The sequence below is a fragment of the Drosophila sechellia genome, chromosome 2L (assembly GCF_004382195.2).
Source record: "Drosophila sechellia strain sech25 chromosome 2L, ASM438219v1, whole genome shotgun sequence".
In the NCBI taxonomy this organism is placed as follows: Eukaryota; Metazoa; Arthropoda; class Insecta; order Diptera; family Drosophilidae; genus Drosophila; species Drosophila sechellia.
The window spans coordinates 20,363,946-20,388,470 of NC_045949.1; the positions used below are offsets into that span (position 1 = coordinate 20,363,946).

General features: G+C 41.3%; 5 protein-coding genes across 7 annotated transcripts; 1 reads left to right on the plus strand and 4 right to left on the minus strand.

The window, feature by feature from the left end:
• Positions 1-790: 790 nt before the first annotated feature.
• LOC6618196 (protein FAM107B) lies at positions 791-17,318 on the plus strand. 2 transcript variants are annotated; one of them, XM_032722077.1, is made up of 3 exons: positions 791-1,599; positions 16,143-16,344; positions 16,420-17,318. In XM_032722077.1, the coding sequence occupies exons 2-3, from the start codon at positions 16,193-16,195 to the stop codon at positions 16,697-16,699; spliced, it is 432 nt and encodes a 143-aa protein (XP_032577968.1). In that variant the 5' UTR covers positions 791-1,599; positions 16,143-16,192; the 3' UTR covers positions 16,700-17,318. The 2 variants fall into 2 exon arrangements, with proteins under 2 accessions (XP_032577968.1, XP_002042471.1); XM_002042435.2 differs by lacking the exon at positions 791-1,599 and adding an exon at positions 13,065-13,379.
• A 60-nt stretch (positions 17,319-17,378) lies between these two features.
• LOC6618197 lies at positions 17,379-19,264 on the minus strand. Of its 2 annotated transcripts, XM_002042436.2 has the most exons (5): positions 18,400-19,262; positions 18,122-18,294; positions 17,975-18,063; positions 17,596-17,907; positions 17,379-17,521 (listed from the first exon to the last, which is right to left on the minus strand). In XM_002042436.2, the coding sequence occupies exons 1-5, from the start codon at positions 19,158-19,160 to the stop codon at positions 17,399-17,401; spliced, it is 1,458 nt and encodes a 485-aa protein (XP_002042472.1). In that variant the 5' UTR covers positions 19,161-19,262; the 3' UTR covers positions 17,379-17,398. The 2 variants fall into 2 exon arrangements, 1 of the variants encoding a protein (XP_002042472.1); XR_004362102.1 differs by lacking the exon at positions 17,379-17,521 and having other exon boundaries at positions 17,818-17,907; positions 18,122-18,310; positions 18,400-19,264.
• Positions 19,265-19,534: 270 nt separating this feature from the next.
• On the minus strand, positions 19,535-20,294 carry LOC6618198. Its single transcript, XM_002042437.2, has 3 exons — positions 20,055-20,294; positions 19,817-19,993; positions 19,535-19,763 (listed from the first exon to the last, which is right to left on the minus strand). The coding sequence occupies exons 1-3, from the start codon at positions 20,292-20,294 to the stop codon at positions 19,587-19,589; spliced, it is 594 nt and encodes a 197-aa protein (XP_002042473.1). The 3' UTR covers positions 19,535-19,586.
• Positions 20,295-20,821: 527 nt separating this feature from the next.
• Positions 20,822-21,520, minus strand: LOC6618199. Its single transcript, XM_032715509.1, is given in 4 exon segments — positions 20,822-21,001; positions 21,058-21,104; positions 21,107-21,233; positions 21,290-21,520. Coding segments are annotated over 4 exon segments (585 nt in total).
• A 1,117-nt stretch (positions 21,521-22,637) lies between these two features.
• On the minus strand, positions 22,638-23,535 carry LOC6618200. The gene is made up of 3 exons (XM_032721923.1): positions 23,281-23,535; positions 23,045-23,221; positions 22,638-22,983 (listed from the first exon to the last, which is right to left on the minus strand). The coding sequence occupies exons 1-3, from the start codon at positions 23,518-23,520 to the stop codon at positions 22,804-22,806; spliced, it is 597 nt and encodes a 198-aa protein (XP_032577814.1). The 5' UTR covers positions 23,521-23,535; the 3' UTR covers positions 22,638-22,803.
• Positions 23,536-24,525: the final 990 nt, after the last annotated feature.

Below are 24,525 nucleotides of genomic sequence, written 5' to 3' on the forward strand. Positions count from 1 at the left end.
GAAATAAGAAAGCTTTTGCAGACGAAAAGTGGAATAACGTGTGCCTATCGGTTTTTAAATATTGTGCTTATCGGCGCCACTTCTTAGTTAAGTCGGCTTCTTACCTAAGTTCTGTAACATATAAGTTTTTATAAATTACATTCGGTTCACTTTATGTACGAATGCCGAAAACGTGTCATAAAAATGCATTCCACTGTTATCAGGACATTTAAATTTAATATTGTCTATTATCTTTACTTTTGCTTGTGATTACTTTTTATATAGCTATAAAATAGCTAAAAATGGATAGCTGGGGAATTGTTGATGGTTTGTGTCATTGATAAACCGTGCGTAAATATTTAAAAAAAAATTACTTTATTTGTTCATACATATGTACTATAAGCTGAACGACCAATAAATGTTTGTTCATAAGCCAGTAAGAAATCGATTGAATTAATTAGTCTTTAAATGGCTTATGGAAATTTAAGCTCCTTAAAATCTTTATAACAAAATATTTATGCCTTAACAAAACTCTGGGATGCTTCATAACAAAGTTAGATAAAAACAATTTTATGAATAATAGGATGATTCATATAATAATCTTCTTGAAATGAAATATGTCTCGCTAAATATAATTTGTTCCCTCAACACATGTGCAATATTTTATTTCATTTATTTATGTCTACTAATCGAAAGGGTAATAGACGTCGACTTGTCTCAAATAAAAACCATCGTTTCTTGCTTGCGGTATTTTTCGAAGTTTCAGCATGTTTCGGTATTTTTCGTGTGAATCGATGCGACAGCTCTTGTTTTCATTCCGTTTTGAGCAGCGTGCGCGAACGGTCGTTCCTCGCATGAAGAGTAAAAACAAATTAAATACCACTGAGCATCAACATCTCAGCGAACGAGTATACGTCCGAAACCGATTTGTCGCGCTAAATAACACGAGATGCTGTTGGGGGATTCATGAAAAAATATATTTTTGTGATGATATATTAATGTAAACCCATTGTTTGGTTTACAATTTCGTTTTTGAATGACTCCCTGCGGAAATAACTATAGATTCGCGAAAGTACACTAAATCAGGCAGTAAAAACGGATTGGTAATCTTGGGAAAAAATCGAAGGAAAAGAGACGCCAGCAGCTTCCTCGGATTGTTTTGTTGTTTTCAGTTCGTTAGTGTGTGTCCGTTTTTCCGCCTGTGTTTGTGCAACAAAGTCAAAGTCGTCGAAGCTGCTGCAAAAATACGTGAAATGCAAATTGTGAAAAAGTTGCAAAAGCAACAACAGCATCTAGCAACAACCAACAACAACGCAACGACAACTATAACCGCAATCACACGGCCAACGCAACAATAACAACGGCAACAACAAAACGGCTTCGCGTGCTTTGAAAAATTGCATTGCAAATTGGCCAGCAGCAACAACTAAAACAATACCAACAACAAAAAAAAAAAAGGGAAAATTGCGCGCCAAAAGCGAAAAAACAAAAGGATTACACATAAACAAACCGAAGAAACAGAAGCAGCTGAGCGAAAGAGAGAGATAGTGAAAAATCAAAACAGAACAGGCAGAAATTCCTGTTTATCCACCTTCACCTCCGGCGACACCCCCCGTCGTGGTGAGTTACTTGTCTTTCGGTATTTGTGCCTTGTATCTTTATTGTTGGTTCTTTTTTATCTTCCGTCCGATTTGCTGTATGTCCTGCTGTAAAAAACATTCCCCAAAAGTGCAAAAGTCAAGGCCCCCGATTGATTTGCGCCCCTTTGACCTTTGTGCGAAAGAAACCCGCAAATGTGCAAAAAAATTTAGCTCAACCATCGAGAGTCCTTGATTTTAGAGGCACAGTGGTTGATATAAGTGCCAAATGGTCGGCATAGTAACAGAAGTTAATTTTATATTTTTTAGATATAAATCTCATAAATAAATGCAAAAAAATGGTTTAACTACGTTTTAAATAGCTTTATATTGAATGTTTGATTATAAACAACACTCAACATAGCTCCTTGTCAACCTACACATTACTAACACTCAGCTGGGAATTGAGCAATTTAAATATATATTTATACATGGAGAAATATGGATTTGAAATATGCACCATATAACAAAGGGTAACACAATGCTGATTAATGCACTGTGACGAAATCGGGAAAAAACCGTCGATTCGAATAATATACGCAAATGTCGAATGTAGTCAGGTAGAAAAATGCCAGATTCCGATTGCCAACAACCCTGAACAAGATTACGTGCCTTCTTTCCTGCCACGGGAATTGGCCAGCATCGGGTTACCTTGAGATTCGAGAACCCTAAACCGATAGTGTGTGAGCATTTCGACCTGAACCTGGCTTATAAACCGGCTTGATGATGTAATCTCCAAACCGGATTGTCTACCGTAGATCCTTGTTTTTTAATGGTTATTGTTTTCTAGCCCCCTAAACCAGATAATATATTAACTTTAGTTTTTTTTTTTACCCTTAGCGATTCTTAACAGGCAAAAAGATCCTAAAAGGGAGTTTGAATATATTTATACCTATACCCTTACAAAATTACGATACAAGAGAGATGCTATAATAAAGATATTAGTTTATAGTCAAATAACAATGGCGCAATCTTTTCTGTTTTGCATTCTTGTGTGTTTTTTCGAAACTGCTTTGAAGTTCAATTATCGGAAATAAAAACCGGATTCTATTGATTCCATTGTCGAATCTTCTTTGGACATAGTGCCATACATTTCCAGCCTAATTACCCACCCATTTTCGCACTTATCCCATTATCTCCGTCACACCACTGTGTCATCGATGACAAAACCATCAGGCACATAAACAATGGGCGCCTGGGAACGAAAAAAGAGCTGATAAGCGAACACTTTATGTCAGCTTGAGTCTGGAGTCAGGCCAAGCCCGAAAACCCAATAAAGTGGCATTCCAAACCGGGGGCATTCCGAAGCTCGGTTTAAGTCCACTGTGCCACGACCTCGCGGCATCTGCGTCTGCGTCTGTCCCGGTAATCAAACGTCTAGACACATTCCGTCCGTCGGCTGCAGCTTCTTTAGGCTCCATCAACCGCCACCCGAGCAGCCTGCAGCAGGAGGGACCTCCTGTCCCTACCAACTGGTTGGAGAAGGACTCACTGTTCACAGTGAATCCCCGTCTAGGGTGACTCGGAATACTTAACAATACTTAATACGAGCATCACTTGGTAAATGTGATTGCTTTAATTACGCATGTAATTAAACTTATTAATACAGTCATAATTAAGCCATTCCATCGACAAACAACTTAGGGAACTTCCACTGTACCCGCGCATATACAAACAAACAGTAGACACCGAAAACACACTCGTACATAATCCCGTTTTATTGCACGGCTAGGAGGCTGGAGAAGGAGAAGCAGAAGCAGAATAAATAAGAGACAGGAGAGGTCCTTATTTGGTTTTTCGCATTTTGTACTTTTAACTCCCCTGGGAACTGCGACCCGAGTTGTCGAGATGTTGAGTTTTCGAGAGCCCGAGAATCGAGAACGGGAACGGCGAACTGCAAACACTCCACTCAACTCGGGCTCAATCATTATGAAAATAGCTCGGAATGCTCGTAAATTACAAAACCATGGTTTTATTTGTCAAAATTTGAAACTTATTTGAACAGGCGCCGAGGAACGGCAGCAGGCAGCGGTTTTTTGTCGAATCGGGTTTTATTTGTGGGCTGCTCTCTCCTGTTTTCGTTCTTGTTCTCGTTCTTCTTCGTTTTTGTTTTGTCCATTTTGTCCGTGCCGTTTCGTTGTGTTCGTGATTAGCATGTCCATACGCCCCGTCCCACTCACTCGCACGGTGGGATATGTGGTGTGTGGATCCCCAGGCCCTGTTGGACCCTTTTCCCCGTCCCTTTTCCCCTCATCATACAGTGGGTTTTCGGCGTGTCTCCATATGAGCATGAGCTTCGTATTTCACTTGATTTTATCTATGAATTTCTAATTACTGCTTATTTTGTTGTCCTCTTTGCATTGTTAACCCTCGTCCTCATCACATGGTTGCCCATTTGGGTTGGGTTAATGATTGATAAATTGTCACTGATGAGCTCAGGCGCCAAAAAAAAGTATGGTATCGTATCAACCGCGATTGCCGGCTATTAATCTTGGCTTGATTGATGGACCACTCAAAATCCCCGACACATCAAAATTTTGTAATGAAGTTTGCACTTATGCAGGATAAGCCCATTCCAGCAGATGTTGCATACTTAAATTCGCGCAGATGCTCTAAAGATCTCATCATGAAATGGGTAATCCAACTCTATGTTACACAACTAATTTCATTGCCATGTACAATTCCTGAAAAAACAAGCTCCACATTTATCGCCATTGTAGCAGATAATTCCCTTTTGCGCTTTACATTTTTTGCTCAAATTACGATTAGGTCAACTACATAGCTTAACATGCAAATGCCAATTGAAAACACATTCCCATTTCTGGTATTCGCTTCATTTGGATTAGATTTGCGAAAAAGCGACAAAAAAGTATCCAGCAAGGCCACTCAAACGGGCTATCAAACTAAAAAAGAACAGAGGAAATGGGTTGAACCAGCCTTATGAATACTCTTCCAAAGTAGTATAGCTATTATTTATGACGATAATAAACATAATTGGAGATTTAATTGTACTTTTCCGAGTGCCTAATTTATTCTATTAAATTTATTATTCAATCATAATATTAGGTAAACATAAAGTTTTCTATAGGAACTAAAGATACGCAAGCCTAAAGAGTACTTCAAGAATCCATACCATTTTATTAAAACCCAAGACATGTTTAATATTTCCTTGGATATGAAAATCATTAGTTGCTCTCTGCTAAACATAGAGTTATCTTAAAGAAAGGAGATAGCCTAGTTATCTCTTATTACGGCAGGCTATCTCAATTGAACCTTATCTTATTGAAGAAGATAAGGCGATCAAAGGCCGTTGGCATGTAGTCAAAAATATGGCCGACCCTACGGATCAGTGGATATATCCCGTAACTTATAGGGTAAAATGGGAGCAGCGGGCGTTGGGTGAATGAATGAAAAGTTTCTGGCTGCGGGGGAGGGGCAATAATTGGGCGGCGGGGTGAAAATGAGGTGGGGCGTCGGCCATGTGCTTGATACGCAATCATGGCACTTTGTGTTGTTTGGCTACCTCACGAAAATAGCCATTTGTGTATGTTTTGCTCATGTTTCGGTTGCCATCGCTGTTGTGTGTTGTGTCGGTTGCCATGCGACTCCTTATATGGTCAGGTTTTGTGCGGCACTTTTAAAAGCGCGTAATTCGCAAGCCCGATAAGCTGGCTCCCCGAAAAGAGCCGCAACTCCTGCGAATTATCTGAAAAGAAAGAGGAGAGCCAGAGATTCGATCAGGTTTTTGGTCCCATCAAGGCGGTCAGTCACTGGGAAGCCTGGCTACAACGAACGAACCGACTGTCTAGGGCAGCTCTACCTGCAGGATGGTGGCTTAATATCCAAGGCTTTCAATCATCAACTTCAATTACAGATACTGTTAATTTGGGTCTTCTGTCTGCACTCCAACTCCACTTGGGCAAGCTGGACTGTATGACCAATGGCAGCGGATGAGCAACTGAAGCGGTCGTAGTCACTGATTATAATTACGATTCCGGCTTATGCAATTCGTCATTATGGCCACAATTTGCCCAAGCGACAACCAACAACAACAGCAAACCAACAAGCAACTGCAATTGAATCGCGTTTGGAAATGAATACCCCCAACCCGAAGCCGCGCAACTCAAAAATATAAAAGTGAAAACTCGTTTTCCTTTCTGCGATTATAATGGCTGGTGTTGGTCGGACGTTGTTGCTCTTGTTTTTCTTGGCTGGATTGTCTTATTGTGTTATGTCTTGCATTTGACTTTGACTTTTCAACCGCGGCAAACCGTCGACAGCGGTGGAATCATCTTGCTGTTCCACCATCCTCACTGCGTTTGGTAGCCGGATAGCTCATAAGTTAATGGAGATCTCGTCATCAGTCGCAAACGCAGTGTGAGTCGCAGTCACAGTGTGCCGAAATGCATTGAACATGGAAATGGGGATCACCGTACGAAATTCGGTCTGACGATCTAGTGGGGGCCAGCTTCAAGGTCGATCTATTGGATACCCTCTGGTGATTTTGTGGGTTGGCCAATTAAACATGTTTTCAAGTTGCAAGTTTAATGCCAGACACCTTGTTACAAATGAACACTAGTTACGACTATGTTTCAATCCCAAAATGTGTAAACTAAGATGTTTAGGCAAGGATTGCACTTAAAAACTAACTGCGATGATATTCCAAGCCTAATTTATGAAATGAGTGTGAAATGCTTATTGTTTTTTGTTTTCAAAATTCCCATCGCATTAGACGTTTTAAATCATATATACATTTGAATAATCACTTGACATAATATTTTTGTGTTTCGACTACCAACATTAAAAAATATTATAACTCATTTTAAGTTAGTATGAATTAGGAAATGGCGATTTTGATTGAATTAAACACTGACAAATGCTCATATTTGCAAATGCAAATCTGCATCGACTTGAGAATTATACACTGGTCGTTTATGAGAAAATTGAATTATCTAGCAAGTGTAATTGACAGTTTACTGTCCACGGCCCACTGTTCGGGAGCCACCCCCGATGATTTTCCCAACATTTGTTTGGCTCCCTGCCATTGGCAACCCCGTGACGCATTTTTACCCAACTCCCCCGAAATGTGGGGTACATCTTTTCTTTTTTGTGTCCGTGTGTGTTGATTTTCCACCACCCAACGCCCACCGCACTCCCTTTTCGGACAGCAACAAAAAGCACACTAAATGCAGTGACGCGAGGCCTTTGTAGGAAAGCGTGGAAAATGGGGAAAGGAGCAGAGAGCAGAGGGCAACACACAGGCACAACACCCCAAAACACACACCCACTTGAGACAGATATACATACATATATCCGAAGAGAGCAGCTGAGAGAGCCTTGTTCGATTTTCGACTTCGCGCTGCGCATTTTGATGGTTTCCTGTGAATGTTTTTGATATTTCAATGCGAGTAACTTGTTGCATGCGATACATGAAATGGGCAAAAAACCAAATACCCCACAAAAGAGTCTTTAAGGAGAGGAATGTGTACATACTCGTTCGTATATTAACGAGAACGAGGAGAAATAATAACGAGAAATAATAACGATAAGTAATTGTAATTTCTTTGGAGTTCCTTCGGCTGACGTCATCCTTCTCGAGATAAGTGTTTAAAAATGACTTTAATGGGAAAGGGTAGTAACAAAAAAGTATGTGTTTATAATACATTAAAGTATAATATAACAGTCTCTGTAACATTAATCTTTATGATCCCTTTAATAGATATTAATGCCTCAATTTAGATACATTTCTTGACCATATCAATTGAATTATTTTATTGACAACAGACAATTTTTCAGTTTAGATATCAATCAGTGCCCCGCACAGCTATAGTTTCTCCTCCCCAATAGACCTTCTTCGCATCGGCATCATGTTTTTTATGCAAATTGGCTTTACTTTCGTCTGATTGGTTCCATTCGATTTCTTTCGTTTCGCGCAGTTTGTTCCGTTTCCGCAACTGATTGATTTGTTGTTGCTGCAGTTGGGGTCTTAATGGAGTTATCAAATAATGCAAAATTCAATTGAAGTTTTTTACGAGTGCGGCTAGGCAAATGATTTTGCTTGGTCATGGAAGATATCAAAGTGAAAAAAGAGTGAAAGGCTTGGAATGCTCTTTAGCGCTTAGCGCTTTTAATTGTGTTTAGCTTTTTTAAGCCGGTTGGTAAACGCAGATTTTTATTCGTTAAGTGCTGCAATTTCTTCATCGTCTGGCGGCTTATATAAATTATTTAAACTCTTGTTGTATGCCTCCAAATGATTATTACTGTCTGCGAGCGCGTGAAATGGTTTTGTTTTTCTGCTTTGATTGGCTAATTTGATGTTTGTTGCTTGGGCCACGTTTGTTGCCGGTTTTCGGCCTCTCAAGGCCATTTTCGTAGTGCCCATTTACATGCATTACGATTTAAAGCCATATGTGCCTTGTTAATTAGCCGCCGCCGATGTTTGGGAAGATATTTTCCAGGGAAAGGTGTTGCTTTGTGCGTATCGAATATGAAATTATCACATTTATGACGCATTTCAACCAACGGCAGTCGAGGTATTCGCTTTTAATGACCCCTGAATTATGTCATAAATGTAGCCATAATCGTGTGGAGATCTGATTTAGGATGGAATATGTACGTATGTACGGAATGAAATCAGCAAGCGTAATGCACGGGCTATTTAAAGAGCCTTATTCAGATATTTGGGTTAATAATTATATAATTACTTCAAGAAGAAGCCAATGCTTTAATTTCTGAATAGTAACTAGTCCATTATAGTTATAATTAAAAAAGTGTTTTAAATTCACATCGAAAGTTCAAACTTAAAACAACTTTCCGGCATTTAAAAATCGGCAAAAATGTACATTTTCGAAGAATTTTTCAACACATCCATTTTTATTGCGCTCCATTAACAATTTCATGTTTGTGTTCCGTATTTAGAATCCATAAAATACACAGAATAAACTTGCAAAATTCGTGAATGAAAGCATAAAATCGAATGGTTTTTTTAGACTCTTAGCCATTTTAGTTCTTTGGAGGTTCCCATTTAAGGCATACCGAACAAATATGTTATGTTTTTATGATATCCCGAGTTCCATAGATTAAAAGAACCTCTTATGTAAACTGACGTCTGAGTTTAATGCTCATTCATGGCCAAATATTTGCCCAAATCGCATATCCCCACAAATAGCTTGAGATTATTCAGCTACGCCAACTAGTAACAAATTTCCATAAAGCTTCGAAAGAACAATCATAAAAATGTTTATTAAATTTATTTCACTCGCTTATTGTAGTTGTCCAGGCTATTATTATTCCGACTGATAAGCGTTTTGCACCCGCATGGCTATGGGCATGGGTTCAGAATTTTAGCTTGATTGGCTCGATGCGGGATTTCGATTACGAAATTCTTTTAATGGACTCGCTCAGCGCCCCTTGACTGATACCTCGCACTCTCTGCTTTGCGGGGTATGTCGGGTGTGTTAATCAATTGGGATATTTATCTTATATATTTGTATTAAGGATATTACAAGACTTCCATGACATATATTATATTCTAAATAAATGACCGAATGATATGTGTATTAAACCATTTTTCCAACTAATAGTTTTTGAGCACACTTGGTATGCTATAGTCGAACCATTTATGGCACTTCCTAGTTGCTCGAAGCATAAACGTTTCGACTTGCGGGAAAACAAATTTTCTGTTTATTGTTCAAAAATTGTATCTGTGGTGTGGGGTCGGTCGAATGGCTTGTGTTATTGTTTATGCGGAATGTTGAATTCGGAATGCCACATGTGTGGGGCTGCTGAGTTGTTCTGTTTATAAAGCAAAGCGCTGTTTAGATTTAGAAATGCATTTAATGCCCGGACTCCGATTTCTCGGAATCGTTCGCCGCTTGGGGACAACCTGAGTTCCAGGGAAAGGTCAGTTTTCCAGGGAGTTAGTCAGGGCGCTTTTTTCATAGTTTTGACCCCGAATTCCCAGCAAACGTTTTGAGTCCCGTTGCCTTTATTTTCGAGGCTTTCCCATTGCGCAACGAATGGCAACTGCTTTCGGCTTGTACATTTCGACTGGGCTTTGACCGGTTTCTTTTATTTTGTTATTTATGCCCACTTGTCAAGCCGCTTAGCCAAAAAACCAAAAATTAAAAGAGAAAAAATGCAAGAAATTAAACTGAAAATTGTTATTAAAAGCGCGTACAAGACGACAAACGATGTCGACGCGGAAAATTAGTTGCTGAGCGACTGAATGAATGAATGACTGACTGAATGAGTGACTGGAGTGGACAGTTTAGTGAGGGGCGGTGAGGGGGCGGGGCAGGTGAAAGCCGGTAAGCCATTTCGCAGCTGGGGAATTGACTGACTTACATTGCCGAATGCCTGTGGCCACTTGGACGACTTCCTGTGGCTGCATCTCCCGCTGGGTTGACTGACCACAAAAGCAGAAATATAAAACGAGAAGGCGGCCCGAAGGGGGCGTGGCAGATTAGCTAATTTCATGACTCACCTGCCGGATAATTAGCAATGGGCGTGTGGCTCAAACGGCCGACTAAACGCGGCCAATAAATTCTGACACGCTATTAAAATTGAACAAAAAATATGTTTCAAAGAGGAACAGGGGTTTTGTCAAGCGAACGAGTGACTGGGAGGCCTCAAAGGAAACGGGGGTGGCGCCGGCGGTTGGTTAATAGAAATTGCCTTGCGTGCTATTTGTTGCCAGACAAACACAAGCCAATGTGCCAAACACAAATAAATAGTAAATATATAAATGTCTATGACTAACACGCGCCTTTAACGAGGCTTACTGCTGAAAAATAGGAATAGGTCTGATGACAAAGGTAATAGGGAAGGCAGGTTGAGGAAGTATACAACGTATGTAAGTAATCAAACTTACTTAAAAGGCAATTGCTCTAAACTAAAATGATTACTTTTAGTTTAGGCTAATATTTTCCGCTTCTTTGAGCAATTTTCTTATGGCTAAATTTCGAATAAATAATGGCCAACAGTAGGGGTTCTTAAGTTGTGAACATATAAATGTATTGTTGTTCTAAAAGTTGTCATTCTTCGGATTGCGATAGAAGTGTTCAACTATTTTCCTACAGCGCAAGGCTGAAAGAAACTTTTTCCAAAAACGGCCGATCATACACAAATTTGCTTTTAGCCAAAACACAAGTTTCACTTGCGCTGGTTTATTTATTGAACTGTTTTGGCCTGTTTCTATTTCTGTTGCTTCTAAATATTTACAGCAGGCAAACACACCCACTTTGTGGTAAGCAAATAGATAGAACCAACCCCAATTATTTTTTTTTGGCCAACAACATATGGAAACCTTTGTGGAAATTAGCAACCTCTTAACCCCTGACTACACGCACAGCTGATTAACCCGCAGCCAGCCGACGAGCCCCTTTCTAGAAACACAATACCCAAAGCTTTCGCGTCCGCCGTGGAATATCTATGCATCAGGGGGCTTGGGGGTGTTTTGTTGGCGACGACTTGTGATTGTTTGTTAGCTGACTGCTGCTGGCACTTCTGCTATCCTGTTGAAAAATCAGGGAAATCTATTTATTGATGTTTTGCGCACAAACCCCTGATGGAAGCGACAGAGATGGAACGATGGTTCCCCAAGGGTCGACGAATATATGACATCACAGCAGGAGAAGGTATGCAGACGCGACAGAAGCTTTGAAGGCAAGTAAAAGCTTTCTGCACACAAAGAAAAATAAGTTTTTCTAAGTGCTTTTAAACTGTTAAAAACATTCTCAACAGGACACAAAATACTTCAAATATAACGTACATACGTTTCCTTAATATAGATACATAGATGTCTTTATTTATTTGAATGTATAATTTATGAATTTCATATTTTTTATTATTCAATTTTATTAAATATTCGAAAATTAAAGGCTTATTCTCTCTGTGCAGTCAGCTTTTAACACTCCTGCACAGCTCTCTCGCTCGCTCATCATTTTGTCTCTGTCGTATCCTGTTGCTGACGTCATAGCTCCTGTTTGGCGACTCCTGTTGCTCCTGTCGGCCATCCAGCCTGTGCCATTTGCTGCTCGCCGGTTGATTTGAGGCGGAGTATTTGAGTTAGAGTTGCTCAATGGCGGACTCCCGGATCCGCCCCTTTGGCCCCACCACCGCCCCACTCTTTGAGCCATCCATCCTGCGAAAGAACCTTACCTCTTTTTGCGGGTGGAGAAATACTGGAGTGGCAGCAACTTCCCCTGCCGAAGGTACTTTATTCTGGATTGTGCGGCATCCAAGAAGTTGGTCCATGTCTTAGACTTCCATCTTACGAAGGGGTCGGAAAATGCGGGAAATCGGGTCCAAGGGGCCGCCGCTTTGTTTGTGTTGTGTGTGGAGCGGCCATTTTCTCCATGGAGCCAATTAGCACCAGGCGGCCAGGAAACGGAAGCTGGAAAACGCTCGCCCGTGGCTGTCGATTTTCCATTTTCTTCCCCAGGAGGAGGCGGATGCCGATGCTCCTACAGAATCCCCGAGAGAGAGAGATGGCTGTACAAAGATAGAAAGAGAGCAAGAGAGTGAAGCTTCCAAAAAGCTCCTGCCGGTAGGAGGCTGAGCCCCCTGCCCTTTCCCGTCTTTCTCCCACTCTCTTTTCGGGGCCTTTGTTATCCTGCACACATGTGTGTCCTTTATGCAGACAGGCTGTGGCGTCGGGTCAAGGCTGCCACCCCCAGTTGCCACTGCCAAATGCCACGTCCAACATGCAACATCCTTCTGCCAGCTGACATAATGCGCTATAAAAGATGGGTATCTCAAATCAATGCAGTGCTTTGTAGTCTATAAATGTGCTCTTCCAAAAGGAGCAAAGTTCTTACTCTATCTGCTACTTATTTCATTTGAATGATATGTGATGGTCGTTTCTCTTTGTATACTATCTGTGTGGACAAACAAATCGACTTCAAATGCAGAGTATTTCAAGCTTCGATTAGTTAAAATGTCGGTTTGTAACGATTTCATTGTAGAGGGCTCATACGAGAATGTGCAGGCATTTGGAGGTTGGGTTTTGATTGAGAACAACGAGCTTTCACTTTTTGAAGGATTTAATCCGTTTTGGCTTTGGTTCACCGCTGGCTACGCTTCGTTCTTAGTATTCCGTTTAGTTCGTGGCTGAAATGCATATCTGGGTCAGCTGTTGTTTGGCCGTTTGTTCGACTTGCATAAGCCAGTCCGGCGGCATGGAAAACCCCCCATTTCAGCCCCAAACCCAAACTCAAACCCAACCCCGTTTTTCAACCCTGCCGTGTTTGGTTAGCTGCTGCAAATGAGGAAGCCTAAAATAGCGAGCCAAACGCGTTACGTGTTGGCGTCGCACTGCACAAAGTTGCAGCAGCAGCAACAGCAGCAGCAACATCAGCAGCAGCAGCAGCAGTAGCAGCAATCGATTGCAGGGGTCCGGTTACCAACATTTTCCTTCTCGGCTCGCAGTTTTTAGCCGTTTGTTGCGTTGATAAGAACGTCGACGAAAGCGAAAGTCACTGTGCTATAAGATGTGAGCCACAATTAGCGACCAGCTGCATCACTCTTAGCACCTCAGCTGTTTGAAGGAATAATGCGATAATACTCTCCAGTGATTTGCATCTAAATAAGAATTACAAGATATTTACTACTACAAGTGTGCTTAGTCTGTGTTAATATTTATAGAAAAAATATTAGTTCAAGTTAAAGTGCCACTTGAGAGCAGGTTGCACATTACCAAAATGCAGCGACCCTCGTCGAATATCTCCAGTAACATCATGAACCGCATGTCCATCTTTGAAAGTGAGTCAAGTCAAGAGGCTGCCGCGTGAATAATTCATTCGCTTTTTTATTCACACATTCGTTCATTTATTCATCGCTGTTTGAAGCCATTCTTGTAGGCAGACAAAAGAGGTGCACACTTCTCCCAGTCAGTGAAATCGTGTCTATTTCTATTTGTTTGGCTTTTCCACCGACTTGGCTTTCGGCGATGGTGTAAAATGATTAGGTACTGCCACTGAACACGGGTAAAAGTGTAGAAAACACACGGTTGATAAGCTTGTCTTTCAACCTCAGGAGTTAATAAAGTTTTGGAAGGAACTTTGCAAATGCAAACAATACGAAACATAAAAAATCAGTGTTACGTTTTGAAGGCAATTCGAAGTGAGAAGTGCTCAGTTTCTTTTGAAAGGAAATTGCCCTTTGCGATGCGTATCGCCCGATCTGAGCCAGTTAACCCCTCCATGACAATGGCTTGCCTTTAACTGGCCTGTCATGGCTTGTTGGTCCCTTAACCCGGTTAAACGGATAGGCCGCTTCGAAGAAAGCTTTCGCTTGGAGACCAGACCGCACATGATAATAATTCCAGAGGCCTATGCCATATCATAAGTTGTGCCCACAATGCGCTGCAATGTTGTCTTGATTTATGTGGCTTAGAGTGGGTCGCTCCGGTCATTCGGTGAAAACAAATTGCATATAATTAGCCTGGGTGGAGCGGAGTGGATGGAGTGGTCTGTCCACGGGGCTGTGGGGTTGTCTTCGACTTCGGTCCCTTCTGGAGTTCCCGCCGTTTATTTCATTTGCGTTAATTTCACACCCAAACCCCACAGCACATGTGCAGCTCATTAACCCACATGGAAGCGTGTTGCGCACAATTTTCTAGCCGAGTGTGTGTTTGGCGCGAGGGGGTTAAGGCGGGGGTCTGGCGAGGCAAACCACTCGATTGCGCAAGTGAAAACTCGTTGTACGGCGATTTACATCGTAAGTGAAGTGAAGTCTTGTCTGGAACTGATTGAAATACCCTCGCCATTTTGAGGTATTCTAATTCAAGGGAAATGGTTAAGATCTCAACAGTTCTATATGTAATTTCGCCATGGTTTTTCTTAAGGTTCAAAACCTTTTCATAGTGGTACTATTTCTGTTAGAACAAGGGGTATTCAAATCTTGTATACCCGTCGGGCCTCCGTGATTTTTCCGCATTTCCTTTTTAGTTGCCATTGGGCCAAACCGAGCCAAACTATCAGAATAAGCCGGAGCAGACATCGCTGTATAAATGGAAATGCAAATTAAGAGTTCGGCATCGGCGATTCCAGTTTCGTATTTGATGTCGAAGGAAAATCAATCAAAACGGATTTGCTAGCGATTTCCGATTGGGCCACATATGGGACATCATGATTAGCATAATGCTGTCGCTGATAAAGCTGGTTGTGTCATATTTTGCCCGCGGACCTCAAAATGTTAAAGGTTGACCACCGAAGACCAGTGTTTTCATGGCCATTAGAGGCGGCAAACATGAGATTTGTCTGCGACGCTTTGCTGTACAAATCTTAAATGTTTTTCCTTTGAATCAGCCATAATTTAGTTGAATTGTCTGAAATGACTGATGAAATTGATTGATTGATTGTTGAACGCGAGCTCAAAGCGGGGATGGCAATTAAGGTTGGTTAACCCTTGATGAAATGTAGAGACGTGTGTGAACTAGTTTGCCAATTTATATTTGGCTTTCCGAATGATTGGGAAGCAAAGTTAATAGTTTCGCAGATGATAAATGTTTAAAAGAAACCTATAAAGTCAGTAGACTATGTTTTGAAATTAACAATGCTTTATGCAATTAGATATTCGGATGGTCCCATTTGCATTTGGAAATTATCTCTGATTTACACAAATTGAAGCCATTTTGATTGCGACTTTTTGGCACAGTTCCCTGTTGCAGCAGTCAGCACATTCTTGCGAAAATTGTAGCCACTGAACTCATTGCGATTTTCATCTCAGTCGCGAAGCCATTTCAGCCATGTCATTGCCCTTTCAGCGCTACTTCTTTTTATTTATTTCCACTCTGTCCCTTATCATCGGCTATTAATCTAGTTTAGGCTTTGGGCTTCGAGCGACTAACTTGTTCGCCGCGATGTGGGTTAATATGATGGGTGAACAAAAGAAGTTAATCGCTGGCGACGGTTCAGTAAAAGATTTACAAAAAGAACAGTACGACCAGAACAAGAGGAATATAGTACGGTCGTAAAGAACTTTACCGCTGACTTGAATCGAATCGAGTTTCTTTTCCCTGCCTCTCATATTTTTTCTTACGGTTTTACAGCTGTTGTTGTACGCTGCTCTTCTTCATTTATTTATTTATTTTTTTGTAATAACAAATTGACAATGACATGAATGGGGAGAAATATTTAACCTTAATAAACGACGAAGACAACGCAGCTTTAGACGTCTTTTGTTGCTTTTCTTGCGTTCTCGAGCGGTTGTTGTGTGCATTGTTGGGTGGCTAAGGCCCGAACTGATTTGTGAGGAGAAGGCCAAGTGCCAATTAAACTTTGGCACAGTGGAACGGAGGGACGTCGATCATAGGCACCCAGAAAACATATAGATAATTATGAGCATGGGCAGGTTATTCCAAGTAAGACCAAACTGTTGGACATTTGGAATCGGTTCAATTTGACTGTTAACCATAATACAGAAGACAATGAATAGAAATCAATTTGTTTCAGTGTACCCAGCAAGTGGGAAAGAATGCGAACCCATTCACTAATCTTTGAACTGTCTGCATCCATCTTTCAGATACGGCATTCAGGCACAGTCTGGCGGACGCTGACAACGCGGCCGGAACGATGATGTCCATGACCAGCTCCCCGCCGGCCACACCCACTGGCGTCCAGACGGACTCCGATGGGCTGATCCTGCCCAAGAAGCTCATCAATCCCTGCATGGAGAACATCGATCGCAAGGAGCTGCACCGAGAGCTGAAGTTCAATGCCAGAGTGTGAGTAGCTCTGCACATTCTATTATATTTCTAGAAATCGCTTATCTAATGAACAATGGTTTTTACATTTTCCAGGGGCAAGAGCGTGCTGAACCAGAAATCGGAATTGCAACGTGCCTACGACAAGCAGAAGGAGCGGCATGCCGCGGCCGAGCAACACTCGCCGGATGCGGACATCGTCGGCGGGATTCCGGGACTGAAAGGAGAACTCGGGCGCGTGATCATGGAGCGGGCGCAGAAGCACGAGGCGGCGGCTCAGAAGCAGGACCAGGAGGACGCCGAGGAGCGGCAGTACGTGAATCCCGAGTATCTGAACGTGCGGGCCAAGCTGCGCACGGCCCACGCCAACAATTAAGGAGCAGCCCACTCGGATACCCCTCATCCTGTAATCCTCAGCCTAATTAATGTTTAGTTTTAGTAAGACCCCTAACCAAATTATGTGTAAGGAAAGTATGTGTTTTATGTGTTAACTTTGTGAGCGGTTTTCATTTTGATATTATGCAAAACTAGAGTTGATTATTATAATTAAAATGTACACCTAGACTAAGCCATTAACTTGTTTAGTTTGTTAGTTCTTATCACTAATCTAAGTTGAAGCTTTCTTGCGCTAAATTCGTTGTGTATAAACCAAGTGTATAAAGTTTTAGTTTCTAAATGGACCCCATTTCTTCCAAAAACAACAAAAACGAAAACAAAATGGAACATTATGTATCTAGTGTAGAGTTATGTATTGTATATGTATATCTAAAGATTAGTGAGACCGAAAATGCTGTAAACAGGGCGATGTGTTAGAAAATAAGACAGAGAGACAGACAGAACTTGGGCGGAAGATATTTGATCTACATAGAACAACTATTTTATGTCAAGCAAAGAAATTTAAACAGATTACAGAACTATATACAACATATATCTATATACAAATTTAGTTTCTGGAATTAATAAATTTTATTGTAGGCGAAAAGTTATAAAACCAATTTCAATGTATAAACATTGCTGTATTTTTCAAAAAGGGACAATGGATTTTTAATCGTGAATCCTTTGGGCAGGAATGATACTATTCTTGAGATTTTTTGTTTTGTCTTGCCAGCTTTTTGTCCAGTTTTGCCTGCTTTGCGGCAGCCTTCTTCTCCTCCTTCTGCCTTGCCAATATCCGGGACATCCGTTTAGAAACTCGTGCCTATCAATGGGAAAATGTTGTTTCCATTACTTCCATTTTCTGTTTAATGTGGTACTTTCATATCTATTACTCACAGCTGAAAGGCGGGCACGTTCCTTCTCCACCTCCTGCGCAATCTTTTCTCGCACCTCTTTTATTTTCAGATGGAACTCCTCGACTTTTTCCTGGTAGGACCTCAGGTCTTCCTTGCACTTGCCCACCCTGTTAAGGGTCGCCTGCAACTTATTCTCGGCCGTCTCCATGTCGTCGTCGTAATCTTGCTGAACCTTATTGATGCGCTGCTTGTACTGTTCGATCAGTGTGACGTACTCCAAATGGCAGCTCCTCCACACACTCGAGTCCGTTCTCATAAGCTCTTCGATCTTTTCTAGCTCGTCGGAAAGAACCTAAACAAAAAGTTGAAAGACACCAGGTTAGGCTATCAGATCAGATGTGCAAGATCGGAGCACAAACCTTGCAGCGCAGGAAATCAATGTATTGCCCCTGTTCCACAACATCGTGGGTCCAATTCACTTTATAGCGCGATTCGATCGGCCTCATGACTATCCATGATGAATAAAGGTTTTGTAAGTTTTAGGAACATTAGATTGCACAACTCACAATCGATCTGGAATCGTTCCTTGTTGAGTGCGTGCTGCTTGGCCGTTAGTTTTGGATTGTGGAACTTTCCCCCCCGATTCTTTTTCTCCTTCTCCTCGAGTAAGGAATCGTGTTCGGCCATTATGGTCTCGTAGGGCACAGCTATCAGCTTGTCGATATCCACTTGGGTGTCCCTGGGGGATTTGTACTCTTTTAGGAAAACACTCAGTTAAAGATCTTACATGCTTAAGGAATGGACCAGGCCTTAAAGTATGCAAATGCATTTTGCGTCCACTCACTTAAGAAGCTCCATGAAGCCGTTGGGCGCACAGAGATCCCTGTCGTGGATCACGTCGTCTAGGAGGGCCTGTACCAGACCGATTAGCTCTCCCAGATCCACATAAAACTTAAGGTCGTCGAGCGTGGCCTCCGGCTTGTTCTTCTCCAGAATGTCCACATAGACGGTGCTCGGTTGCTGTTCAAATCGCTTTAGATTCTCCTTGTAGGACCAGCCGAAGATGGTGTCGTTGGGATTGGTGCCAGCTGGCGGATACTCCCGCATCACATTGAGGATTTCCTGCAGCTGCAGCAGCTGGTAGATGATGCACACGTTCCGAAAGTCGGATATCAGGTTTGCAAAGCGCACCTTGAACATTTGGGTCGTTTGGGCTGCCGAATCTCGTTGCTCGGGACTGAGGATTGACTTGACGCTGGTCCTGGCTAAAATGGTGGCCCGTGCCATGTATACGGTGGCCCGTGCCGTATAATTCGTTTTGTACATCTTTGCCCGGAACGCCTCGTATGGATCCTCACTGGAGTCTTCCCCGGTGGAATCACGGGTCATCTTTACGGCTCGAACAGCCTCTTTGGTCTCTAGGACATAGGGCTCCAGAAGTTTCTTCACGAACGCATCGTGGCACATATGTGCCGGTCTCGGCGGAAGCGGAAACAGGCTAAGAATTTTCTCCCTGTACTCCTGGGGCGAGTACTTTTTGGGTTCCGCCTTGGTACCGTGACTGTGGGACCCGACATTAGATATCTTATTGTGTTTTCTGTTCATCTTGGCGATTGTGAGTTGTGTTTTCTACGCTGATTGTGTTGAGTGTTAGTGTTTTAATTACGACAGCTTCACTGTTTTTTTCATAATTCCAAAGTCGACTTTATAACTAAGTGTAGTTACTTCTCTAAAAGTGCTTATATTGTGATTAACGTGATTCAATCTGCACTCCACAGATTTCATCCGTTATTTTGTTATTTTGTGCCACGTATGTGCCAAAAATGAGCAAAACTACAAAAGATTCTAATGTAGAACATAACAATCTTCTTCTTTAATTCTTTTCTTGTGTCTCATGTTATTTGTTACACTTTAGCAACTAAATAGATATATATTAAAACAAAAATGTCGTGCTTTTCTGCCGCATAAGTGTATGATTATTAAATGGTAATATGATAACAAATATGTTTAAGGTTATACAAAATTGTGTAACTAGGCAACCCTTTCAAGGTCGCCTCTTATTTCAACACAGACGGAAGATGGTCGTCGCACATCGTGTTCATCGAAAGCCTCCAGAGTAATCACAGCCTTGTAGCGCCCCTGCAAGTTTGAGGTATTGACATTTTCTAGGTGCAGGACCATCAAGAACTCTTCATACACCAGCACGGTCTGAAAAAAAAAGTTCGCCAAATTGAAATAACCACAACATGCTACATACTCACATCTTTCACTTTCAAGCATTTTTCACGGATCTCCTCTCGGTTTCGAATATATTTAAACCAATACTTGAACCAGTATTGATCTTCGTCAAACATCACCTCGCAAAAGTTGGGGGAGTGAAGGTTGAACATTGTGGGTTGCCAACTACCACGTTCATAGTGCATCACGCTGAACCTAGCCTGAAACGGGATTGAGTCCTAGTGAGTCCTTCAGCTCCCGTTAAGGACTGTTTACGCTTACGGAAATGCGATCGGAGAGCAGAAAGTTAAGTTTGACGGTCATATTCCCCGATACGTAGATGCCTTCTTCGTCCATATTCATCACCATATTGTCGAGGTTAAATCCATCGCGGGGACCAAGGGAACCGGCTGGGGCTTCTGAACACTTCACGAAGATGCTCTCATCGTCAATCAGAGCGTTGTAGTCCGTTGCCCAAGTGTTGGCCAGGGCCACAACAAGAATCACCAGGGCTCGAAACATTTTGGCCTGGCTAGAGATCGTTGATCCGCCCTTATATAGCGATTGTCGAGCTAATTAGAGCTAATTACGGATTAACATTACACCGTCCATAATCCCAGATGTCATCGCAAGTTTAATCTAACTTACATAGGAACAAATTATCGAGAGAAACAATTGTTTTTTTTTTAATTCCTGGCGTACTGCATACAATACTTTAAGTTTTCAATGCGTAATCATCGAATTGGCCACGAAAATTCAAATCATGCGATATATTTTTGTCGAATGTTATCCTGAATCATAAGTAAATAGTTTTGGAACGCTATAAATTCGTTAATCATTTTAAAAAGTAATTTGATAAATACGAAAAATTATATAAAAATGTATGTGTTGTAATTTTTGACTTATCATTTTGGTGAAATCTTATAAATCCCAATGCATTCTTTTTGTTTACCATTCCTTTACAAATATAACAGAAAAATGTTTTTTTGAAAGCATTTATTTAATACCATGTGTAATGTAATGTAATATATTAGTGATACAATTCAATTTTATAGTTTAATCTTCCCAAGCTGGCCCCTGACTTCAAAGCAGACAAATGTCGGTTCTCTAACGTTGTTTTTGTCGTACGACTCAAAGTTAAATACCCCCTTAACGCGACCGCGATAAGTTGGTCCAATTACGTTTTGAAAAAGCGGCTTCATGATGAATGGCTTATATACAAGGACGGTCTGAAATCAAGAGCGTTCTATAATCGAATTTGAGCGACACATTTGACCAAACTTACACCTTTGCTTCCAATGCACTTCTCCCTAATCTCTTTGCGGTTGGCAAGTATTTCAACCAATACTTGTACCAGGAGAGCTCCTTGTCGAACATCACGGCACAAAAGTCTGGAGCATACGTGTTAAATACAGTCGGTTGCCAAGTTCCGCGGTCAAAATGCATAACCGACATCCTGAGCTGCAAAGTGAGATGCCTTTACTCTCTGGTCTTTTAATATGATTCTGATGGACTACTGCAATGCGATTGGTGGACGGTACATCCCAGACGGTGGTGCAATTGCCTGACAAATGAAGGCCATCCATGTCCAGCTCAGTCCTCATATCGAAAGCTTCACGGAGGCCAATCGCCCCTGGCAGTTTTTCACTGCACTCCGCGTACAGGTCCGAATCCTCGAACTCCAATGTATAGTCCGTGGCCCACACGCTGCTCACGACCAAAGCGAGGATTGCGGAAAAACTAATCATTTTGCTGTTCAGCGATCTTTGATCCCTCCTTTTATACCCATTGACAGTATAGGAAGCTCATGGAGCCAATTATGGATTAACATTATTGTCCATAATCCCAAATGTCATCGCAAATCCTCTTCGCACGTTCCACAGCCTTGTATAACACGAATATCGGATTTGTAACTGAGTTCATTTATACTCTGTCCCCCTTACTATTTTATTAGTTGTTCTTAATAAGGTTATTATTTATTTTTTTTTATATTTATTTTTAATATTTATTATACATTGCAGAACGAAGTCAATCTAAGTCAAAATTATCTATGAAATTATCGAACTTAATAGTTTAAGTTTTTATTAAAGTTCTAGGCTTAAAAACTGTTTTTTTGTTGTATATATAAATTACAATTTAATACAGCAACTGATACAAAGTACCTAGATTAAGCTTCAAATTACTCCGCAATTGTAGTGGATCAATCTGAAAATGGCCCTCGAATGGGAGTCCTATTCAGCTAAGTTACTCTTATTCCGAAAGCGGTCGAGTGCTCGTAAAGCTCTATTCGCAGAAATAAAATTCCGTTCTCGACCTAATCGAAAGCCATAATGTCCATGTCGAAGGCTTCCAAGACGGTATTCCAACCGGGCGAGGCAATCATACATGGCGACTATACCTCCGGAATCTCGACCAGCAAATAGTAATCCGTTTTCCAATCGCTGCGACAATGAACAACGTGAGTGGTAAAATCTTAAGTTATATATGTAGGTATTGTAGTCGGCGAAAAAGCTGTCATTATTAAGGAATAACATTACATTGTGGGTTATCGCGGATGTCATCAAAATAAGTTTTGTATATTCGGTATTTTCACGGTGTGCGTGTAAACTTAAAATTTAGGTATTCTATAGTCGTGCTCTGTCGACCATGTTGTTAATAACATTTAATTGTTAGGAATCCACCGATATCTGATTTCCTAAATATACTAAAATTATATTCATATTTGTAATCAGTTTAGTTGCTTCCATAGCAACACCAAGTTGCGATATAGTGCTTATTTTCAAAAAAGGGGAATATGATAATTCTTGACTAGTTGCAGAGTTATTTGTATATGTGTATATTTATTAATTTATTTATGTTACTGGCTTGTACTCGCTCGCCCACTGAGTAACGGGTATCTGATAGTCGAGAAAATCGACTATATGGTTTCCTCTTGCTTTAAAAGCTATTACCCTCACACATGTTGTTATTTGTGTGTTGAAAGCAACATGTTTTATTTTTATTTCCAATTATGACAATTAAGACCAAACTATCAATTCTTTATTTTTTCAGCGTCGCCCGTGATCTCGAAGCACACGGATGAAGGCTGCCGTTCGTCCTGTTCGTTGAATGCTTCGAACAGGAAAACCACTTTGTAGCGTCCTTTGAGGGTGGGTCCCATAACGTTATTTAGTCGGGGAACCACAACGAAGGGATTGTACACCAAAACGGTCTGAAAAGAGCACTCCATTTTGAAACGATTGTTATATCGGAAACGTGATTGCTGTACTTACACCCTGTGTAGCGAGACACTTCTCTTGGATCTCATCGCGGTTTTCAAAATTTTTGAACCAGTATTTGTACCAAAACAGATTCGGATTAAACATCGCGTCGCAGAAGTCCGGCGTTAGAGAGTTAAATACGGTCGGCTCCCAGTTGCCGCGGTTAAAGTGGAGCACACTCATCTTAGCCTAAAAAACCAAACAGTTATTCCTTCAAAGCAGAAAGGGCTAGGACCGAATAAACGTACAGAAATTCGATAGTTGCGCGGCAAACTCCATCTACTTGTAATATTTCCGGACACATGAATCCCCTCTTCATCCATTTCAACCGGCATTTCGCTTACGTCGAAGGCTTCGTTGAGACTAACAGATCCAGGAGGACCATCCGTGCACGGCGTGTAGATGTCTGAATCCTCGACCAGTAGTATATAGTCTGTGGCCAAAATGTCAGTCGACGCCAAGATGAGAATCAGCAGAGTAGCAAACATTGTTGTGTGCAGCAGTTATTGTTCCGACCTTATATAGCATTTGGTAAAAGTTATAGACCCAATAGCGACTAACATTACATTGTATTTTATCAGGAATGCAATCAAATCTACTCATTGCACGCTTTTAACCGACAAACTATGCAGTGCTCTACATCACATTTTTAAATACCAGAAATACCTAGGCATCAAAACTATCGTGTGTAGCGTACATCAAAATTGTGGACAATACTTTCTTCGGTGAAATAAGAATAATCAAGATCATCAAGATTTTGTGTCAAATCATAGTAAAATTGAAACAAGATATTTTCTTGACTTTCATTAAGTCAAAGGGAAACTTAATTCCTTGTTGGAAATAAAAAGGTGTCAGACGCAAAAAGAGGTTTTATTTTGTATTACAAAGGAAACCGTTTGTTTCAGCATAAGAAACATATATATGCCGCAAGCATGACCCATTTAAGACACCCCCTCCCCCGCCTCGTGCAGTGACCCTGGACGTGTTCCCAATTCTTAACCGCAAGTGCCGCGAAAACAAAACACTTGCATTCCCATAATTATCATGTGCGGTAAGCAACGGTGACTGGTGCAACACAAAAACCAAGCAGCACAGACATGTAAATTACGACCCGTGCCTGACGTCAGTCAATGTTAACATCATTACAAAGCCAACATAGCTGCAGTAGCTACCTAAGTACGATTGTACATAAATATACATACTTCACTGAGCAACTGAAATCTGGGGAATGACTACAGTGGCACTTTACTAGTCTGCTAGTCACTTTTTAGTTTAGTGCCTACTCTTTTGTTTTGTAATAAAGCATTAGATTAGTTTATTAAAATATAAATTTTTTTGGTATAACCACACAGAGGACGCACTGTACTTGCACATATGCAAGTGTTCATCAACTCCCACGCTCGCCAACTCTACTTCTCTCTCTCTCTCTCTCTCTTCTGGAGCTCGTGGTGGAGCTCACTCCTGCTCCCGCTCTCGCGCTCGTTGTATTCATA

Bases quoted from the DNA above. Each gene is read 5' to 3' on its own strand.
- LOC6618196 (XM_002042435.2), top strand. From the start codon at position 13,319: ATGCAGCGACCCTCGTCGAATATCTCCAGTAACATCATGAACCGCATG. The intron at 13,380-16,142 runs GTGAGTCAAGTC...TCCATCTTTCAG, and splicing joins CCGCATGTCCATCTTTGAAA to ATACGGCATTCAGGCACAGT. The intron at 16,345-16,419 runs GTGAGTAGCTCT...TACATTTTCCAG, and splicing joins CTGAAGTTCAATGCCAGAGT to GGGCAAGAGCGTGCTGAACC.
- LOC6618197 (XM_002042436.2), bottom strand. From the start codon at position 19,160: ATGAACAGAAAACACAATAAGATATCTAATGTCGGGTCCCACAGTCAC. The intron at 18,295-18,399 runs GTGAGTGGACGC...CAAATCCCCCAG, and splicing joins GGCTTCATGGAGCTTCTTAA to GGACACCCAAGTGGATATCG. The intron at 18,064-18,121 runs GTGAGTTGTGCA...CATCATGGATAG, and splicing joins GGAACGATTCCAGATCGATT to TCATGAGGCCGATCGAATCG.
- LOC6618198 (XM_002042437.2), bottom strand. From the start codon at position 20,294: ATGTTTCGAGCCCTGGTGATTCTTGTTGTGGCCCTGGCCAACACTTGG. The intron at 19,994-20,054 runs GTAAGCGTAAAC...ATCCCGTTTCAG, and splicing joins TGCTCTCCGATCGCATTTCC to GCTAGGTTCAGCGTGATGCA. The intron at 19,764-19,816 runs GTGAGTATGTAG...TTTTTTTTTCAG, and splicing joins AATGCTTGAAAGTGAAAGAT to ACCGTGCTGGTGTATGAAGA.
- LOC6618200 (XM_032721923.1), bottom strand. From the start codon at position 23,520: ATGTTTGCTACTCTGCTGATTCTCATCTTGGCGTCGACTGACATTTTG. The intron at 23,222-23,280 runs GTACGTTTATTC...TTGGTTTTTTAG, and splicing joins CGCGCAACTATCGAATTTCT to GCTAAGATGAGTGTGCTCCA. The intron at 22,984-23,044 runs GTAAGTACAGCA...TGCTCTTTTCAG, and splicing joins AGTGTCTCGCTACACAGGGT to ACCGTTTTGGTGTACAATCC.